Source organism: Cinclus cinclus, chromosome 24, assembly GCF_963662255.1.
Source record: "Cinclus cinclus chromosome 24, bCinCin1.1, whole genome shotgun sequence".
Taxonomy (NCBI): domain Eukaryota; kingdom Metazoa; phylum Chordata; class Aves; order Passeriformes; family Cinclidae; genus Cinclus; species Cinclus cinclus.
Window position 1 is genome coordinate 6828508 of NC_085069.1, and position 20085 is coordinate 6848592.

The 20085-nt window shown below is 65.2% G+C and overlaps 2 protein-coding genes across 6 annotated transcripts; one reads left to right on the plus strand and one right to left on the minus strand.

The window, feature by feature from the left end:
* Positions 1 to 335: 335 nt before the first annotated feature.
* On the minus strand, positions 336 to 12895 carry SLC4A1 (solute carrier family 4 member 1 (Diego blood group)). The gene is made up of 22 exons (XM_062507873.1): positions 12811 to 12895; positions 10027 to 10118; positions 9819 to 9915; positions 8879 to 8948; positions 8663 to 8760; positions 7470 to 7543; positions 7109 to 7286; positions 6894 to 7029; positions 6559 to 6700; positions 6107 to 6176; positions 5375 to 5559; positions 4903 to 5113; positions 4595 to 4795; positions 4237 to 4385; positions 3859 to 4053; positions 3240 to 3407; positions 3001 to 3090; positions 2725 to 2891; positions 2361 to 2614; positions 2107 to 2276; positions 1710 to 1883; positions 336 to 1332 (listed from the first exon to the last, which is right to left on the minus strand). Exons 2-22 carry the CDS (start codon positions 10042 to 10044, stop codon positions 1252 to 1254), a joined length of 2928 nt encoding a protein of 975 aa, XP_062363857.1. The 5' UTR covers positions 10045 to 10118; positions 12811 to 12895; the 3' UTR covers positions 336 to 1251.
* A 407-nt stretch (positions 12896 to 13302) lies between these two features.
* Positions 13303 to 19803, plus strand: RUNDC3A (RUN domain containing 3A). Of its 5 annotated transcripts, none has more exons than XM_062508085.1 (12): positions 13303 to 13551; positions 14698 to 14739; positions 16247 to 16362; positions 16513 to 16646; positions 17156 to 17241; positions 17377 to 17466; positions 17559 to 17639; positions 17752 to 17917; positions 18138 to 18295; positions 18416 to 18605; positions 18723 to 18829; positions 19058 to 19803. In XM_062508085.1, the coding sequence occupies exons 4-12, from the start codon at positions 16617 to 16619 to the stop codon at positions 19254 to 19256; spliced, it is 1107 nt and encodes a 368-aa protein (XP_062364069.1). In that variant the 5' UTR covers positions 13303 to 13551; positions 14698 to 14739; positions 16247 to 16362; positions 16513 to 16616; the 3' UTR covers positions 19257 to 19803. The 5 variants fall into 5 exon arrangements, with proteins under 5 accessions (XP_062364069.1, XP_062364065.1, XP_062364064.1 ...); XM_062508086.1 differs by lacking the exon at positions 13303 to 13551 and adding an exon at positions 15748 to 15819 and having other exon boundaries at positions 14639 to 14739; XM_062508081.1 differs by lacking the exon at positions 13303 to 13551 and having other exon boundaries at positions 13814 to 14739.
* The last annotated feature ends 282 nt before the right edge of the window (positions 19804 to 20085 follow it).

Here is a 20085-nt window from a genome sequence, read left to right on the forward strand (position 1 = left end):
GGTCCCTCACTCTGATATTTGCAAAAATAAGCAAATTTGGAACCTGATCTGGTGCTCTGCACCCTGGTCACATCCAACCCTTGGGGCTGCCCAGGGCAGAATCGGCCCTGGCAGGACTGGGGGATGCTCGTCTGGATTGGGAGCAATCCCCACAGAAATGGGGCAAGACATGGAGAGCAAGCAAGGGAAAAATCAAGGAAAAACTACACAGATTTACCTGAAATTCTATAAAAATAAAGAGGACTAATTAACTAATTAATACTAACTTATCAGTTAAATGATGCTGCCAGACTGGTCCGTAGAGTTTAGGCCCTGACCAGGATCCTTTAAAATCACCTCTTTTAGAAAATTCTAGATTTTGCTATAATTATCTAGTATATACACACACGCACATGGCCCCACTGCGGCGGGGGCACAACCAGCCCAAAAAATAAATTACAAACCCCCCCAGTAGCATCAAATATACAGATCACTCCTTGCAGCTACTTCTTTTTTCCTTTTTTCTTTTTTTTTTGGTATTTTAAGGTGCTTTTTCCACTTTTTTTTTTTAATTTTATTTTTTGCTTGGCTCTAAGTGAACTCTACCTGCAGAAGCATCAGTATAATTGTAAGTAATTTTTTTGGTGTGTTTTTAGCATGATTGTTTTCATTGTAAATGTATAAACCCCCTTGCTGGACTATTTACATCCTGGCTCTGGGACGTTCTGGGAGTGCAGTGGAGCAATGATCCCATGGAGCAAGTGATGGAGAAAATGGGAAAAGAGCTCCACAGGGTGAAGGGTCTGTCCCAGCTTGTTGAAAGTTTATCTGGGGAGAGGGGCTGGTCTGTGGGGGGCTCCCCGGGAGGAGCCCATCCTGCTGTATCCCTGTCCCTGCCTTCCTCCTCCCTCCAGGCTCTGGGGTCTTCCTCCAGCTCCTCCCCACACCGGGCGCCTGGTGGTGGCCTTGGGGACAGGACAGTGACACATCCCACCTTGCCACGGGTGGAGGGTGGCTCATGGGGCCCATCCAGCCCAGGCAGCCCCTTCCCCAGCAGGCAGCAAAGTGGGGGTGGGATAACATCATCCAAAATATTTTTTTAAAATAGACCAGAAAAAAAAAAAAAGGGGGAAAAAACCCAAAAAAGCTCCATTCCCAGGGTGGGCAGGTGGGGACTGTGTCCCCAGGCCTCAGTTGCCCGGTGGCCCCAGGATGGCAACAGTGGAGATGGAAGCGGGGCTGGGGGGGCATCAGGGGACTGGGGGACGGCCCTTAACTGGGCATCTGCACCTCGTTGTACACATCTGTCCCCTCAGCCTCATCAAAGGTCACCACGGCGTCATCTGCGTCCAGCTGGAGAGAGGAGAGGCCGTGAGGGGGACAGGGATGGGGACAGCACTGGGAACAGGGACACTGATGGGGATGGAGACCGAGGTAGGGACTGGTGTGGGAATGGAAATAGGAGCTGGGATGGGGATGGGGATGGGGATGGGGATGGGGATGGGGATGGGGATGGGGATGGGGATGGGGATGGGGATGAGGTTAAGGATGGGAATGAGAGATGCAGATGGTGACAGAGGTGGGGATGGAGACAGAGGGAGTATGGAGACAGGGATGGGAGGAGAACAGGAGCAGGGATGAGGCAGGGACAGAAATGGAGGTGAGGCTGGCAGCAGGAGCAGGGGAGAGGCGGGGCTGGGCACAGGGATGGGTGTGCCAGGGCTACGTACACATTTGAGCTCAATGTCCCGGAAGATCTTGGGGAGCAGGAAGCGCCGCAGGGGCACGGTGAGGATGAGGACGAAGGGCAGCGCCAGCGAGGCTGGGGTGGACTTCACCACCCACAGCACCACAAGGAAGATGATCTGGGTGAAGGTGAACAGGTGCATCCTCCAAGTCTTCACCTGTGGCATGAGGAGGTGAAGGTTGAGGACAGGGACAGTGTCCCACACCCTTCCTGGGGTGTTGGCTGCTGCGGGAGCAGTGCAGTGTCCCAGGGAACCCAGCAAAGGTCAGCGCTGGAGGAGGAGGCTCTCTGTGGAGCTCCAAGCCATTTTCAGGGGTGTCACAGCCCAGGACACCCCCAAACCCACAGCCACCCATGGGGGTGACACAGGGCTCACTCACCCGTGTGACGTAGGGCTCATCAGGGTGGTACTTGGGGGGCTTCAGCAGGAGCAGGATGCGATCGAAGAGCTGGATGCCAAAGAGGGAAGTGACCCCCATGTAGAGGAAGATGCCGAAGAGCACGGCCAGTGGGATGTACTTCAGGATGGGCTCCATCAGGATGGAGACGCCTGTGGGGGAGAAGGAGAGGCTGGGGAGAGACCCTGAGGACCACCAACCCTCAGTGCCCATCTGGGGACCCCTCCCCAGCTCACCAATGAGCACAGCCACCAAGAGGCCGCTGATGCGCTGCTCCTTGACCTCCAGGATCTGGGATTTCTCGCCTGGAGCAGAGGTCTTGCTCATGATGGTGAGGGCGTTGGCGTGGGTGATGGTGCGGACGGTGGTGGCACTGAGCCAGGGCATCCCAAAAAGGGCTGCCAGTCCCCCCATGGCCACAATCAGCAGCAGGTCCAGGTGGAAGCCAGTGCCCTTCACCAGTTTCCTCTCGGGTTTGCTGACGATGAGGCTGTGGGGACACAGGGACCAGTTGGTGACATGGCACCCTGGGGGTGTGCCCTCTAACCCCAAACCACCAGGCACCCCACAGCCCTCCCCTGCCCATATCTCCACCCTCACGTGGTGATCTGTGTCTCGAGGAAGATGAGGATGAAGACGAGAAGGGCAGGAATCACAGAGGCAAACATCATCCAGATGGGGAACGGGGTTTTCTCCCCCATGGGCTGGATAAACCAGCTCCGGGCACTCGAGTTAGTGACCTGCAGCCCTTTGGGGACGCTCAGTTTCTGGATGGGAGCAGAGATGGGGGAGTGAGGGCTGGGACACAGGGACGAGCACTCAGGCCCAGGTCCCCATGTGGGGACACCCGTCCCCCCCAGCCCTGTCCTCCCAGACCTGGGTGTACGTGTCACTGATGAAGAAGTCAGCCAGAGCCATGATGAAGATGGAAATGGGCACCCCGAAGTCCCCGATCAAGCGCCGGATCTGTGGGGACACCGTGAGAAACCTGAGTGGCCCCCCCAGCCCAAGGGTCCCCCCAAACCTCCTCTGCAGGAACAGGCAATGACTTTGCACGGCCTCAGCCCCTGCGTGCAGGGGGACGGGGGGATGGCACCGTGTCCCCCCACCCTCACCTTGCCAGGCAGGAAGGAGCTGTTCTTGAACTTGCGGAGGAAGAAGGCCAGGAAGAAGGTGCCAGCCATGAGGACGAGGGACAACAGCGCCGTGTTGGGCTCCGGAACCCCGCGCTGGAACTCATCCTGAACGTCGTAGTGCCGCTTCAGTGGGTGATCCTTGAAAATCTGGGGAGGCAAGAGGAGAGTGAGGGAGGGTGGGGTTGGGGATGCCTGCAACCCCCTGCTATGGTGGGAGCCCTGTGGCACCTTCCTGGTGGGTTCAGGATGTGAACCAGGGGCTGGGTGAGGCTGAGAGCACAGCACAGGTTGAGCAGGGGATGCTTTGAGGGTTGATTTTCTGTGTGGTTTTGGAAGTGGGGACAGGGCAAGGGCTGGGTGGTACAGTGGGGATGGACAAGTGTGCCCCAAAATCCCTCTGCAGAGAGAAGCATGGATCACAGAATCACAGAATAGTCAGCACTGGAAAGGGCCTCACAAGCTGGGAAACACCTGGGAAAGGGGATAAAGCACTGGGATACTTCCTCCCTCACCTGCATCCCGCTGCTTCTATGGAAACCTGGGTGACAACCACAGTCTGCAGGCCCCCACCCTCACCGTGGGACCCCGTGTCCCTCACCGTGACCAGCTTGGAGAAGGTCTCGAAGATGAAGATGAGGGAGATGAGGAAGGAGAAGATCTCCTGGGTGTAGCGGGACAGGTAGCGCACCAGGAAGCTGCCCTCACAGGCCACCACCACCAGCACCAGCAGGATCAGCCAGAAGCCGATCCAGACCCGTCCCACGATGTATTCCAAGCCATTGCTGGTGCAGAACTGGGGAGCCAGAGGGCACAGCCCTGTCAGTGCCCTGGAGCCCCTGGAGCCCCTGGCATGGGCACCCATGGCACCCTGTCCCTATCCCTGTCCTTGTCCCTGGGCTGGTGGAGATACCCCAGCCTCACCGTGGGGACAGCTGGTGGCAGCTGGGGGACACCCAGGGGCACAGGTGGCACCCACCGAGTAAAAGGCTTCCTCAAAGACGAGGAGGGGTCCCGAGAAGCCGACAACGAGGAGGGGCTGCGCACTGAGGAGGCTGAAGAGCACGCACTGCACACAGGTGGAGATGAGCAGCTCCGACACCCCCATCATCCCCTTGGTCTTCTCACCTGAGGGGAGCGGAGCAGGTGGGTGCCGGGCTGGGGGGGACAGCGCTGTGCCCCCACCCCGCACCTCTCGGCACCGGGATTAGGGGCAAAAGCCCCCGCCGGAGCATCCCTGTAGAGTGGTGGAGAAGGCGGAGACACCCCCAGCCCCACGCCCAGCTAGGGGGACATCCCCATCCTCGGGAGCGTCCCCAGCCTGTCCCTCCCATTACCCAGCAAGCCCCCGAAGGTGATCGCGGGTGACAGCGCCGCGAAGTAGATGAAGATGACGGCGGCCAGGCACTGGGGGTTGAGGGCATCCTTGATGTCACTGAGATATTTGGGGTAGCGGCGGCGGATGTCCCGCACCAGCCCCCCAAAAGGCCGCCCCGTCCTGCGCAGGGGGTCATCGTCCTCCGCAGCCTCGTCCGGCCCTGGGGACACAGCAGGTGGCCATGAAGGGACCCCGTGTCCGAGGGGGGTGTCCCGCCAGCCACGGGGACAGGGGATTGCTGGGGCTGCGGGGTGGTCCCCGCCGTACCCAGATCTTTTAGGAAGTCCCCGATGTGCAGTCTCTCGAGGGGTTGGTACCGCCGTCGGAGCAGCTCCTGCTGCAGCGGGACCAGGGAGCGGAGCAGCTGCTCGTTGGGGGCCTCGGTGGGCGGCAGGACAATGCTGGCATCCAGGAAATCCTCCACGCCCCGCACCAGGTCCTGCCGGGCCTCGGCCAGGTAGGCGTCCCGGCGGAACACCTGCGGGGTGGCCCCGGGATTCAGCCAGTGCCGGCACCCCGGGCAGCCCCGGAGTGTCCCCGTGGGGACACGGGGGCTTGGGGATAAGGGGACATAGGGGGGTTAAGGACACAGTCTTAGGGACAGGGGCATGAGATCACAGAGGCACGGGGACGTGGGGATCAGAGAGGGACATGGCACCGGGGCACAAGGATGGCTCCCAGGGACGAGGATACCAAAGTGCTCGGGGGGTGGTGGCAGTGGCAGGCGGGTGACCCGTACCCTCTCGGACATCATGGTGGCGATGGCACGGCCGATCTCGTGGTAGCTGATTTGGGGGGTGTCGGGCCCCAGAACCACGACGAGGAAGCGGACGGGGATGGACACGTCGAGGACACCGTCCATTGTCACTGCGTCCTTCAGGCGCACGAAGGCCAGCATTGGCTGCTCCAGGAAGGCTGCACAGCCTGGGAGGAGGATGGGACGGGACAGGGATCATGGGAGACCATGCACGGGGACACGGGGACATGGGAACACAGAGACACGGACAGCAAAACACGGGGACATCAGGAATGGAGACGAGGTGACACAGGGGCATGGGGACAAAGAGAATGGAAGAGGGGCACAAACACATGAGGTCACTGAGACAAAGGGGCAAGTGGCATGTGAGTATGGGGACATGGGGCATGGGCACAGGGACACACGGACACACAGATGGGTGGGCATGGGAGTACAGGGACATTGGGACATGGGGACACAGGGGACATAGAAGCATGAGGACATGAGGACAAGGGACACAGGGAGAGGGGCCCAGAGAGCAGCGCTGAGCAGCAGCAGGAGGCGGCGAGTGCTGAGAACGGGGAGAGGCAAAAAGGGTGCAAGAAAAGCAGCGTGTGAGCGAGCGCAGTGAGGGGCACTGGCAAAGCTCCCCCTGCAGCCCCCGAGCCTGCCCCTGCACCCCCAGCCCAGCGCCCACTACCCCACCCAGCACCCAGCGTCCCACTGACCACTCACCCACAAGGACCAGGGTGGCCTCGGCACCCTCTGGGATTGTCTCCAGGAGTTGGGGTCTGGGGACCCCGCTCTGTTGCAGGCAGATGGATGGCAGGAATCAGCCAGCCAGCCTTGGTGGCTGTCCCCCTTGTACCCTTCATGTCCCCATGCTCTGTCCTTGTGTGTCACCCACCACCCCCTGCATGTTCCCCTGCATCTCCCCCTCCATCCCCAGCATGTCCCTCCTTCTGTCCTGTGTCCCTCCTTCTGTTCCCTGTGTGTCCCCCTCCATCTCCTGCATGTCCCCCACAATTCCTGAGTCTCCCCCTCTGTCCCCAAAGTGTCCCCCACTGCTCCCTGTACATGTGCACAACTGGACTGTGCACCGGTGTGTGCCAAGGTGTGTACCCTGTGTGCATCCCCTCTCCCAGCCCCACACCCCAGTGCCTCCCAGTGCCCCCTGTCCCGCTCACCTGCTCCTTCCCTGCCATCCTGCTCATCTCCATGGGCCGTTGCTCCCGCAGCAGTGGCTGCTCCACGTCCGCCCGGCTGCTGCCCGAGCGCTGCACCAGCGCCGGCGGCATCGTCCACACAGACTCATCCTCGGTGGGGTGGCTGAAAACATCGGGGGGCAGTGTCAGACACCCCAGTGCTACCAATTCCTCCCCAGACAGCCGCAGCCCCGTGGGTGCATGGGTACCCCCAAAGCAGGGCTAGGTTTTCCCACCCTGAGCCGGGCTCCAGCTGGACACACTGGGGAGGGTCCCAGGCCCTGGGATCCCCCCGGGACCACCAGCCCTGGCTGTACCTGTGGCGCAGGAGCAGCGTCCTCATGACATCATCGCGGTCCTGCGGTTTCATCTGCCCCTCATAGATGAGCTGGTCAAGGAGGATGTGGACGATGGCCGGCAGCGAGTTGGCCTCCACGCCGAGAAGAATGGCACCTGTGGGGACAGCACTGTCACCAGGCAGCCAGTGCAGGGTCCTCGCCACCCTCCTGGTGGTCTCCAGAGGTGTCCCCACCTTTGTTCAAAGCCCGGCGGATCTCCAGGAGGCTGTGGTAGGTCAGGAAGGAGAGATGGGGCTGGCTCCAATCCCCTGATTCCTGGAAGTCCTCCTCCAGCTTGAGCCAGTGGCCAGCCTCCATCCAGCACAAGTCCTTTGCATTGTCCAGGACCAGCTCATGCAGCTCCACATATCCCTGCAGCCAGAGATGGTGGGGGTCAGGGCGTCCCTGGCCACACTGGGGACCCCCAAGACACCCAGCATCCCCCCACAGTGCCCCGGTATCCCCAGGGCTGAGTTGTGGGGTTGGTCCCAGGGTCACCACAGTCCACCCACCCCCAAATGGGGAGGGAATGGGGGTCCCTGAGGCAGCACGCACCTCATGAGTGTCCTGCTGGGACAGGAGCCTTCTGCTTCCTGTTGCCTCCAGGTCCACATCAGTCACTGACACAGCTGCAAGTGGAGCCACCAATGCATTAGCCAGTCCCTGCCCCAGCCTGAACCCCTCCGGGGTCTGCTTGAGGTGCCTCTTATCATCACGCCCATCTCAGCCACCTCTGGGGTCACCTTTGATGTCCCTTTCTCCATCATCCCCACCCCAGCCCCGTTGGGCACTCGCTGGATGTGCCCCCGTATTGCCTCACCCCAGACACAGCTGGAGTTTGCTGGGTGTGCCCCTCGCCCTGCCCGTGCCCACCTCGGCCCCGTCACATCCCCACAGCCTGGCCCCTTGGGCAGGGTGACAGTCTGGGGACATCACCGGAGCCGGGGTGAGGACGGGGCTCGTGGCCGCCAGCACAGCCCCAGGACCAAGCACCACCAATGGAACGGGGCCACGGGGACAGCACATCCCCGGCCAGCACGACCCCCGAGGTGTCCCTGTCCCCGTCCCCTGCCTACCTGCGGCCCCCCCTGCGCTCCCCATGTCCCCGCGGCTCCGTCCCTATAAAGTGGGGACCGATCCCCGCGGCCGCCCTGTGTGCACCGTAAATCCCGCAGCGCTTCCTTTGCTGACAGTAAACACCAGCACGGCTCCCGCCCGCCCGCTGTCACCCCGCCGTGGGGACAGGCTCACCCCGTCCCCCTCCGCCCTCCACGGGGACCGCGGCGGTCCCCTCGCCGTCCCCAGCCAGGTCACCCGGCGGGGGGATGCCGCGAGAGCCGCATCCCGCTCTGCCGGGGCAAGGATGCTGCGCCCATGGGAGCAGGGATGGGACGAGTCCTCTGCCACTGTGTCCCCGACAGTGCTGGCGTGGCACGCGGGCACGAGCGTGTCCTCGTCCCTGCCCGCCGCCACCGCCACCGAGCCGCCCGGCGCCAGCCAGCGTTCGGCCCCAAGTGGTTCTTGTCCTCACCCCAAACAAAGACTTTATTTATCCTCAATCAGTGGGCGATTACGGGCAAGTGGCAGCGGTCACCCCGCGGCGTGCCCTGACGCCCGGGTGACGGTCACCCCGCGGAGGGTGGGACAGGGGGGGTGGCAGAGCCGGGGCAGGCAGCGCGATGGAGGGCTTGAGGTGGGGGGGACGCCGGGGCTGGGCTTTGTCCCCCGGGGCCCCCGCGGTCACTCACGCTGCCCTTCGCCACGGCTGGGGTGTCCCGGGGGGGCCCCGGCCGAGCGCCTCTTCCCGTCCAGGTCATAAAATCCCCGGCGGCCGGGCAAATACTGGCTGCAAAACACACACCGCGGGCACGGGGGTTCAGCGCCGGGCACCGCGGGTGCCACCAGCCTCCCCCGGTGATGCCAGCCTGGCAGGCAAGAGCCCCCGCCCCGATTTGGGGACTCACCGCAGGGGGTTCATCTCCTCGGCCCTGGCCCTCCACGCCTGCAGGGGGGACCCGATGCCAGCGCCGGCCCCTGCGCAGAACAGGGGCAGCGTTACCCCGATCTGTGTCACCCCAGAGGGGGACCAGAGCCCAAACTCTTCCTCAGGGTGGCAGCTCCGAAACACCCGTGCCTGGGGCAAGGGGATGCTGCGCAGCACGCAGACCCCCAAACTCCCCTCACCGCCCTCCGGGGGGGCTCAAGGACCTCGGGTGTCCCCGAGCTCAGCCCCACTTCAGGTACCCACAGATGGAGGTGGCACCTCACGGCTCCAGGGCTTCGGCAGAGGGAGCCGCTGCCTTTGGGAGATGCTGCCCTGGGGGTGGGGGTCCCTGCCTGACCCCGCTCTCTGAGAGAGCCCCCGCTGCCAGTGCCACGCTGGCACCCAGGAAACGCATCCATGCAACGCTGTGCTCACGCAACACATCTGTGCAACACATGCAACGTGCCTGTGCCATGCTGGCACCCAAGCAGCGAGGTGCTAAGACGCCATGCGTGCCCATGAGAAGCTGCAGCCAGGAAACATCTGTGCCCATGCACTGCTGGTGCCCGTGCGACACCCCTGAGCCATGCTGGTGTCCCTGCACAGCTGCACCCACAAAACTCTGCTGCCAATGTGTGACCTTGAGCCACCGGTGCCCCTGTGATGCTGGCACCCAGCTGGTGCCAGTGGCCCTGTGGTGCCATCACCCCTGCAAAGCTGTCACCCGTGTAATGCCATTATCACACATGCAGCAGTGTCACCTCTGCGACACCGGTGCCCGGGTGGCACAGCAGGTCCCGTGCTCTGCCACACCTGTACGGTGCTGGCACCCTATGACACTGGTGCCCATGCAATGCCACCTCTGTGCAGCACCGGTGCCCACACTGCCAGTGTCCCCCAGCACCCCAGGAGCCACTCACTGCTCATCTCGCCCAGTGACAAGTGAGAGCTCTTCAGGCCGGGGTCCTCGTAGCCTTCGGGGTCCAGGGTCCTCCTCATCCCCTCCTCGTAGGCCTCCTGTGGGACACAGAGAAGGGGGGGTCAACAGGATCCAGCACCCCCAACGCCTCGCCGGGGCCGTGCCGGGGAGCAGCGGCGGAGCCGGGGCGGGGGGCCGGGGGTCCCTACCTGGCCGGGCCCCTCCATGGCTCCGGGCTCGGCCCCCGCTGCCGCCTCGGCGCGTCCCGGCGCTCAGCCCGGTGCCACCATAACCCGGCGCTCTGCGGGGCGGGCACGGGGGAAACGAGAGAGAACAAGTTAGCAGAGAGCAGGGCATCGCTCGGTGCCCCCGGGACTGGCGTTTGTCCCGAGGGCTGGGCTGGGGCTGGAGCCGCGGCCGTTCCCGCAGCCCCTGCCTGCCTAACTCGCTCCCCACGGGCTGGGAGGTCCCGGGCTCGGGGGTCCCCAGGGAAGTCATGTCCTGCCCTGCCGCCATACGGGATGGGAACCGACGTCAGGACATGGCAGAGCCCCGGCAGCTTGCCACCAGGGACGTGGCATCCCGCCCTGAGCCACCCGTGCCCACACACACCGTGCCCTGTGCGCAGGGTCAAGTCCCGCACCCGGGGGTCGGGTCCCATATGGACCCACGCTCAGGGGCTGGGATCCCACACGACCCTCTCACACACATGTCTGGGGTCCTACACAGCCCCTTGCAGCCCCTTGCACGTGTATGAGGGTCCCGTGTAGTCCCACACGCACGGGCTGGGGTCTGGCACACAGTGCCCTGATCCCCCAGCACACGACCCCAGCCCCTGGCAGAGCAGGAGGGGAGAAAGGGGGAAACCGAGGCACAGCCAGACTCACGGGACACCCCAAACCCGGACGGGGGGAGCACCCCAAAGCCCCCCAGGGTGCACAGCTGGGGAGGCCCCTGCTGCTGCCCTTCCATCAGCCCCCAGATCCTCTGCAGCAGCCAGTGCCTGCACCCCCTGTGTCCTCTGTGACCCCTGTGTGTCCCCTGTGTGTCCCTTGTGTGTCCCCTGTGACCCCTGTGTGTCCCCTATGTTCCCTGTGTGTCCCCTGTATGTCCCCTCTGTCCCCTGTGTGTCTCCTGTGTGTCCCCTGTGTGTCCCTTGTGTGTCCCCTGTGTGTCCCCCGCCCCCCCCCGCCCCCCGCAGCTGCCCCAGGGCTGCGCGGCGGGACAACCGCCAGGGGGCGCCCTGCCCGCCCTCCGCACCCCCCAATTCCCTCCCCCGGGGCAGCCCCGGAGGGTCCCGGGGGTCCGGACACCCCCCCCCGAAGCCTCCTCAGCCGTGACCCCCGCCCGCCCCCGCCCAGAATCTCTGAGGAGGGGTGTCATGACCCGAGAACCCCAAGGCCACCGTTCCAGCCCCGCCCGTGGGGACCCCCAGAACAGCGGGGGACGAGGGGCTCCGGCTGTCCCCGCCACCCCGGCCCTCACCGGGGACCCCACACGGGGGCTCAGGGACAAGGTCAGGGCATGGGCGGCTTTGGGGGGAACCAGCCCCCCCAGATCTCACCGAGGTGATGCAGGAGCTCGCACCCGGCCGGGGTTGGCGGGAGCCGGGCTGGGGTCCCGGACACCCCGCGGGGGCCACGGGATCCCCGGCGGGGCCACTCGGGATCCCCGGCGGGGCCACTCGGGATCCCCGGCGGGGCGCGGGAGCCGCGGCGGGGCCACGGGATGGACGGCAAGCTCTGACTCGGCCGTCTCCTTCCTGCCCCGCCTGGCCCCGGGGCCGGCTGCCCCCGGCCCCCCAGCCCGGCCTGTCCCGTGCCCCCCCCGGCCCCCCCAGCCCCGCCGGCGGCTCTTGCATCAGCCCGGGGCGCGGGGCTGTGCCCCGCTGATAACGCCCGACACCGCGCGTCCGCCCCCGCCCCGCTCCACCCGCTGCCCCCCGCTCTGCCCCGCATTGCCCCGGGCCGGGCTGCGGGACCGGGCACCCGCGGGGTGCTGCGGCAGCCGGCACCGGGACCCGCCGAACGCATCCCTGCGGCACCCCGGGCTGTACCGAGCCCGCAGAGCCCCGCACGGAGCCCACGCTCCGGCCCTGGGCACGGCAGGGTGGGGCACGTCCCGCACCGCGAACCCCCCGGGCGGTGCGGGGCCCCCGACCCGCATCGCGTGCGTGGGATGGAGCCCGCCCCACGCACCCCGCGTGTGGGGCCCCTGTCCCCACAGCACAGCCAGCGTGCTCCCTATGGGATCCATACATCCCGCAGCCAGCGTGCTCCCTATGGGATCCATACATCCCGCAGCCCACGGCCGCGTGGCTGGGATCCCTCCTGCAGCCGGTGCAGCCACCACGGCCCCCTGTGGAATCCATACATCCCCTGCTATGGCTCAGGGCTGGGCTCACGCCCCCTACACCGAACACCCCGCAGGCTCAGCACAGAGCCCGCACATTCCCGGCCATCCCCGCAGGGTCACTGGGATCCTTCCCGCAGCCGCCAGGGTTCTGTGGAGCCCCCATACCCCACACCATCCTTGGGGCATGGCCGGGATCCCTCCTGCCTCCCCCCACAGCACATCCCAAACCATCCACGCAAGGTGGGGCTGTTCCTTTCCTCAGTGGGTAAAACCCTGTAGCTCCCAATGGAGTCCATACATCCCACACATCTCACACATCCCACACATCCCATACATCCCACGCCATCCGTGAAGCACAGCTGGGGTCTTTCATCCATCAGGCGCCCAACACGGCTGGGCATGGACTCCATACATCCCACACCGTCCCCATGGCACGGCTGGGACCCCTCCCACCGCGCGTGCCCCCCTGGCTCCCTATGGAGCCCTTGCCCCCCATCCCACAGCACCTCCCACCCCAACACCCCCCTCTGGCAGCCCCGGGGGCACCCCAGGGTGCCCTCCCGGCCCCGCCATCCCCCCGCCCATCCCGTCTTCCCCCTCCCAGTCCCAGGGCCACCCCGAGGTGACCCCGCACCTACCCCTGGGGTGCCTCCGACGCCCCTGCCCGCGCTCTGCCTGTGGCTGCCCGGGCTGTGAGACACCAATGCCTGAGTCACGCTCACCTCCTTAATCTTGCCCCCCTCGGGCTCACCCGGCCCCCCCCGGGGCCCCCCGTAAAAACAAGGTTATCGGGGTGCAACATCTGCGGGGTGCAAAGCTGCGCCCTGGCTAAGCCCCGCCTGCGCCCCGCTGTTCTCCCGTCCCTGGCCCAGCCCGGCACCCCCGAACCTGTTCCCCCCTCGTCCCCCAATCTTGTTTGCCTCTGGGTTTCCCTGCAGGGAATCCCCGGGATCCTCCTGGTTGTCCCCCCTTCCCCCCCCACCCCCCCTTTCTGCGTGGTTGGGGAGTTCTCTTTTAAGAAAAAAAATGAAAAAAAGGGAGTTCCTGGGGAGGTTCCCTGGGGAGGAGGCGCGGGGGGGACACGGGGTGTCCGTCTGTGCCATGGGAGTGGTGTCACTGGGGTGCCCTGGAGAGGGCTGGGATGCTTTGGAGGAGGGCGAGGTGAGCGTGTGAGGGGTGCACAGGGATGTGCACCACCACCACCACCACCACCATCATCATCATCATCATCATCATCATCATCATCGTCGTCGTCGTCGTCGTCGTCGTCGTCATCATCATCATCTACGGACGGGTGTTCACACCCGTGTGTCTCTACATGCACAGCCTTTCTAAAAGGATCTCAGCCCCAAAATCCCAAACCCCAGGGCAAGGGTGAGGTGGGTGAACCTCACACACACACACACACACACACACACACCCCTGGGCACACACAACCCCACACCAGCCCCCGGGACCTGGGGACTCCCACAATGTCCCCCCCGCAGTGACGTGACCCCGGTGCTGTCCCCACTGGGCCAGACCAGTTTGAGGGCCCATCCAGGCTGGGGACTCAGCTGCACACTTTGGGGACCTGGTGGGGGACCTGGTGGCACCCACAGTGGATGGAGGGGTGGTGCTGGCTCTGGGTGTCCCGATAAGGGCCCCCAGCCTTATCTGGGCACTGCCATGGGCTCCCCTCCCTGCACAGCCGTGGGGATTTCGGGGGTCCCTCCCTGCACTGTGCCCACCTGTCCCCAGCTGGGTTCTCTCTTGGCAGGAGCAGAGGGGGCGTGTGGCACCCTGGTGGGCACAGGGAGGTGGGACATGTCCCCATGGGGGATGTCTGTGTGCTGAGGGTTACTCTGATTTATCTGGGGGCTGTGGAGGTTTAGGCGGCTGCTGTGGGATTCACCAGCACCACCACCCCCCTTCCCGATTTCTCTGTCACAACAACGGGGAAACTGAGGCACAGTGAAAATCGGGGGTGGAGGGTTGCCCCCCAGAACAGTCAGCCCCTGCCCACCCCGGTGAAGGGGGTCCCTCGCCCCCGCAGACCTCGCGGGGGAGGGATGGTGACGCTCAGCCCCCCAAAACGGGGATCGAGCCAGGGCAAGGCAGGGGGTGGCGATTTGAGCCTGGGGTGGGCAAAAGACCCCCCCAAAATCCCGGTGGCTGCCCCCTCCCCTTGGCTTTACCCAGGGGGTCCCTCACCAGTGGCACGTCACGCGGGGAGCGACAGGGTGGGGACCCCCCCGGGGGACTCCGGCCCTCCCCTCTTTACCCTGCCCCCCCCCCCCCATCCCCCGGAGAGAGATTTGGGGGGCCGGGGGCGGGGAGAGCATCCCTTTGGGGGGGCGGCGCACGGCCCGTGGCGTGGGCACCGGCGGAGCAAAGCGTGCGCGGAGCGGGGGCCGCGGCGTGGGGGGGTCCCCACGGGGGAAGGGGCATCGCCCGCGGCCGGGGAGCCTGGGCCGCTGGATGGAAGCGAGCTGGGTGCCGGCTGCCATGGCTCTGGGGCTCTCCAACAAGAAAGCTTCCTCCAGGAATATCGCCGTGGAGAGGAAAAACCTCATCACCGTCTGCAGGTGAGGGGCAGGCGGGGGGGCACCCCAAAACTGGGGGGGGGGACGGACAGGGAGCGGGGGGAGGGAGAAGAGACCACCGCTGATGGGGATGGAGGAGATGGGGGCGGGGAGGGGAGGCGGTGGGGAGGAGGGCTGGGGGGTTCATCCCTCCCCCCCGCCGCCCCTTCACCCTTTGGGGGGATTCGTTGTTGCCGCGGTCGCGTTTTGAGGGGGGGACATTCAGATTTGGAGGGGAGAGGAGGAGGATGGGGATGCGGGAAAGGGGTGGGGGGGGGGCGCGGAACTGCGGGGCCGCGGGACCGGGGGCGGTAGGGCCGGGGTTGTGGGAGACCCGGGGGGATCCGGGGGGCTCCGGGGGGGATGTGGGGATCTACAGGGGCTGGAGGGATCGCGGGGGGGCGACACGGGGGGCTGGGGACACAGCGACAACGTGGAGGCGGCCAGTGCGCGGATGTCGGGGGCCGCTGGGGATGGCGGGGGGATGCAGGGGGGGATGGAGGGTGAGAGGGGCGCTGGGGGCAGCGGGGGGCGGGGGGGGGGATGGGGTTGGGGACCCCCCATGCGGGCGGGGGCCCAGGAAGTGACGTCAGGGCCCCGGAGCGGCGGGGATGTGGGATGAAGGATGGAGGATGAGCGTTGTCATGGAGACTCCCGGCTGGACCGGGATGGGGGGGCAGGAATGGGATGGAGGGACCGGGTGGGGGGCGCCGGTGGCTCCTGCCGGGGTGCGGGGCTGGGGTGACCCCCTCGGGGCCCTGGTGAGGGGCTGCTGGTGCTGGGAGTGCTGGAGCCTGGCCGAGGGCTGGGGGGGATGTGGAGGTACCAGGGCCTGGGCAACCTGACAGGGACTCCCGGGGCCTCATGTTGGGGTCTGGGGACCCCAGGGCCCCTCACCGTGGCACGGGGCATCTCCAGACCCCACTGTCATGACATGGGGATCCTTGCCATGGCCTGGGGCATCTAAGGACCCCATTGTCACAACACGGAGACCCTCTGGATCTCCACCAGGATGCCTCCAGCTCTCACTGCTGTGCCATGAGGAACCTCCAGACCCCACTGGCACCCTGAGACACCCTCCAGGTGCTGTCCCTGGGATCTCCTCAGGCAGCCGTGACCCACAGACGGGGCCATCCCCCCAGCAAACACCTGCCCCGTCCCACCCCGTCCTGCCGGGTCCGTGTCCTCGGCGTCGCTGTGCCCCGAGCACGAGCGGCCGGGCGGAAGGGGAAGCCATCACCGCCTGCGCACGGCCGGGGAGGAAGGGGGCCTTTGTTCGCCCTTCCTGGCCACTTGCACAGCGGGGAGCAGCGGCCGCCCCTCGGGGTCCCTGGGGACAGGGGGGTCACCGAGCCACAGCCCAGCCCGACGCCCTCTTCCCACTGCCGGGAGCGAGAGCCAACAGCTGGAAAAGTGCTTTGCTCTGGTGTTAAATCCTCCCGTGTGCCAGGGCTGGGAGCTGTGTGCTGGGTGCGTGCCCCTCCCAGCTGTGACACCCATCCCCTCCCAGGTTCTCGGTGAAGACCCTTCTGGAGAAGTACACGGCGGATCCCATCGACGACTCCTCCGAGGAGTTCGTCAACTTCGCTGCCATCCTCGAGCAGATCCTCAGCCACCGCTTCAAAGGTAATGGTGGCCCCAGGACTGTCCCTGTCCCCAGCCCTGTGTCCCGTGGTGGATGGGGATGCCCATGCTGGCTCCGGGAAGTGGGTCCAGCTCTGGTGGAGGGGCTTGGCTGTCACAGCACCCCTGAGCGCAGCCTGTGGGTGCCTGCAGGTCCTGTCAGCTGGTTCAGCTCTGATGGACAGCGTGGATTTTGGGATTACATCCGCCTGGCCTGCAGCAAGGTCCCCAACAACTGTGTCAGCAGCATCGAGAACATGGAGAACATCAGCACCTCCAGGGCCAAGGTCAGGAAAGTGCCAGTCCTGTCTCTGTCTCTGTCCTTGTCCCCATCCCCATTCCCATTTCCATGCCTGCCCCTGTTTTCTTCACTTTACCCTCACCCTGGTACATGGACCCATCTACATTCCCATCATATCGCCATCCCATGCCATCCCATGCCATCCCATTCCATCCCATCCCATCCCATCCCATCCCATCCCATCCCATCCCATCCCATCCCATCCCATCCCATCCCATCCCATCCCATCCCCATTCCCATCCCCATCCCCACCCCTCTGTGCCCCCACTTCCCCCTGCCCTCCTGCAGTTCCATCCCACATCACACGGTCCCACAGAATACAACAACAGCTGTGGGCCCCCATGGCACCAAAAATGGGCTGAAAGCCACTGCTGTGTGGGAGCCTCCAGCTGCTGGTGTCTGGAGCGCTGGGGGTGGGTGGGAATGTGGGGGCAGATGTGGGGGCACCCCGTGGCATCCCCCACCCTCAGCACTGCCCGGGGTGCTGCCTCGCAGGGCCGGGCCTGGATCCGTGTGGCACTGATGGAGAAGCGAATGTCCGAGTACATCTCCACGGCCCTGAGGGACACTCGGACCACCAGGTGAGCAGCCGCAGCCCTGCTGGCCATGGCCACACCTGCACCAAGGGTGTGTGGGTGTGCTGGGGTGGGGTTTGGGGTGCCAGGGTGGGTTTTGGGGTGCTGGAGGGGCACATCCAGCCCTGTGTTTCCCTGCAGGAGGTTTTATGATGACGGGGCCATCATGCTGCGGGAGGAGTCCACAGTGCTCACGGGGATGCTCATCGGGCTCAGTGCCATCGACTTCAGGTAGGGACAAGTGACACAGTGGGACACAGGCCCCAGCTGACAACCTCGGGGTTCTCTGACCTTCTCCTCCTTCTCCTGCTGCCTCTGCTCAGCTTCTGCCTGAAGGGAGAGGTGATGGACGGTAAAACTCCCGTGGTCATTGACTACACACCCTACCTGAAGTTCACACAGAGGTAGGAGCTGGGGTGCCCTCCCTGGGGTGGGGACACCTCTGTCTCTCCCCCAGCACTACGATGGGGCTCCCTGAACACGTGACAGCCCCTGCTGAGCCCCAACACCCCCCAGCTATGACTACCTGAGTGAGGAGGAGGAGCGGGGCAGTGTGGAGAGCAGCACAAGCGAGGACAGCTCACCTGAACACCCCTACCTGCCCCTGGTGACTGACGAGGACAGCTGGTACAACAAGTGGCGCAAGATGGAGCAGAAATTCCGCATTGTTTATGCCCAAAAGGTACTGGGAGCCAGGATGGGGCCATCAGGGGCTCAACTTCCCTAGGATGCTCCAGCCTGGAGCATCTCTACCTCTGCATCCCCACTCCCACAGCCCAGTGAGACCCTCGGCCCTCCATCCTGCTGCTGCGGTGACCCAGCCCGCTCCTTGTCACTCTGGATGGCCCTGGGGACATTGAGGGTGGTGGCAGCAGGGCACTACTGATGATGGCCTCACACAGGGGTACCTGGAGGAGCTGGTGCGGCTGCGGGAGTCGCAGCTGAAGGACCTGGAGGCGGAGAACAAGCGGCTGAAGCTGCGGCTGGAGGAGGTGATGGTGCAGAACCAGCTGGAGAAGAGGGAGCTGGAGGGCGTCATCCTGGAGCTGCAGGAGCAGCTGTGAGTGGGGACCCAGGGCCACTGCCAGGGGGCTCAGGGGGCCAGGGGTCCCTGGAGCCAGGGTGCCCCACAGGTGGTCCCCTGTGCCCCACACGTCCCGTGGGCCGTGTCACCTGGCAGGTCCCCGGCACTGGTGGCTGTGCCAGGCGCTGAGCACCCGCCTTTGCTGCAGGACGGGGCTGATCCCCTGCGAGAACCCACAGCTGGCCCAGCTCTCCAAGGAGATGGTGACACCCCTGGTCAACCAGTGGCCGTCCCTGGGGACCCTCAATGGCAACGAGAGCGGCTCGGACAGCAAACTCTACAGAAGGTAACCCCACAGTGAGGACAGAGACCTGCCAAAGCACCCTGCCCCACCCCGGGGGGGACACGGGAGGGGCGGAAGAGCTGTGCCAGCCCCAGGGGGCTCAGGGGTGTCCCTCTGCAGGCACAGCTTCGTGAGCACCGACCAGCTCTCGGCCGAGAACAGCCTCAGCTCCGACTCCCAGCGCCTGGGCGAGGGCAAGCGCGAAGGGGAGCCCTGGGGGCCCTTGGGTAAGACCCTCCCCACCCACCATGGGGTATCCCCGGGGCTCAGCACATCCCCCCACATGCACCCGGGTGTCTAGACCCACCAGCAGCTCCCTCCTTGTGGTTGTGATGCTGCTCCAGCAGTGCAGGGACACCCAGGTCGCCCCGGAGAGGTGGTCCCTGTCCCCCCGGGGTGGCAGGGCTGGGACACGAGGCCGAACCCCCTGTGACACCCTCTCTGCCCTTCTGCAGGGAAGGACCCCACGCCCTCCATGCTGGGGCTCTGCGGCTCCCTGGCCTCCCTGCCCAGCTGCAAGTCCCTGGCCAGCCTCAAGTCCAACGAGTGCCTGGTGAGCGACAGCACGGAAGCCAGCCCGACCCGCAGCCCCAGCTGAGACCCCCGGCCCCCGCGCCGCCCCCCGGCCCGGCTGCCCGGCCGGCACAGGACTGAGCTCGGCCCCCCTCGCCACCCCGGGACAACGAGGAATTCGCCGATCCCACCGGGGGAGGCTGGGGACCGGCATCCCCCTCCCCATCTCCAGACCCCACCCCGGCCATACCTCGGCCCCCCCCAGCCTGGACCCCGGCTGGACACACGGACCTGTGGGGATGGGGGATGCAGGACTGGGGGCCAGGCGAGCTGGGGATGGGGGAATGAAGGAACGAACTGTGCCACGGTGGGGGGGACACTGGCAGTGACAGCTGCTGGGGAGCAAGGGGAGGCCGGGGCCAGGGGTGAAGGTCCGGCATGACCCCACTCTCCGTCCTGCTCAGCCCTTGGTGCCCACCCGGGCTGGCCTCCCCCAGCTCCCCTGCACTTGGGGGGGCTCTCTGTCCCCCTTGCAGCTCCCCCACAACAGGGAGGACTCTTCTTCCCCCTTCCTCCCCCTGGAGCTTTGGGTTGTTTTGGGTGATTTTCGTTTTTATTTCAGCCCCATCTGCCTTGTTGGAGCAAAAGGAATCAATAAATGCAGCAAGAAGAGCGGGCCTGTCACCCATCTCCCTGGCTGGGAACAGACCTCTTGTGCCCCCCTGCCACAAGGTCCTGGCCCAGGCAAGGGTGCTGGGAAGGTCCAGTGAGCCTCCTACAACCCCTCTGGGGAGGGAGGGCACTTTGGGGCTACTGAGAGCACCAAGGATGGGGCAACTCCTGGCCCATCAGCAGTGGGTGCTGCTGGGGGGAGGATGGTGGTCCTGGGGTCTCCTAACCCCCCGTAAACACGCAGGAAAGGGACCCTGTGGGTGACAGTACTGTGGCTGTCACCCCATGGATGCCTCTA

Excerpts from the sequence above, each read along its gene's own strand:
- SLC4A1 (XM_062507873.1), bottom strand. Across the intron at positions 8,949-9,818 it reads GTCACTGGGCGAGATGAGCA|GGGCCGGCGCTGGCATCGGG; the intron begins GTGAGTGGCTCC and ends TGTTCTGCGCAG. Across the intron at positions 7,287-7,469 it reads CCCAGCAGGACACTCATGAG|GGATATGTGGAGCTGCATGA; the intron begins GTGCGTGCTGCC and ends CTCTGGCTGCAG.
- RUNDC3A (XM_062508080.1), top strand. The coding sequence starts at position 14,633 with ATGGAAGCGAGCTGGGTGCCGGCTGCCATGGCTCTGGGGCTCTCCAAC. Across the intron at positions 17,918-18,137 it reads GCATTGTTTATGCCCAAAAG|GGGTACCTGGAGGAGCTGGT; the intron begins GTACTGGGAGCC and ends GGCCTCACACAG. Across the intron at positions 18,296-18,467 it reads CTGGAGCTGCAGGAGCAGCT|GACGGGGCTGATCCCCTGCG; the intron begins GTGAGTGGGGAC and ends CCTTTGCTGCAG.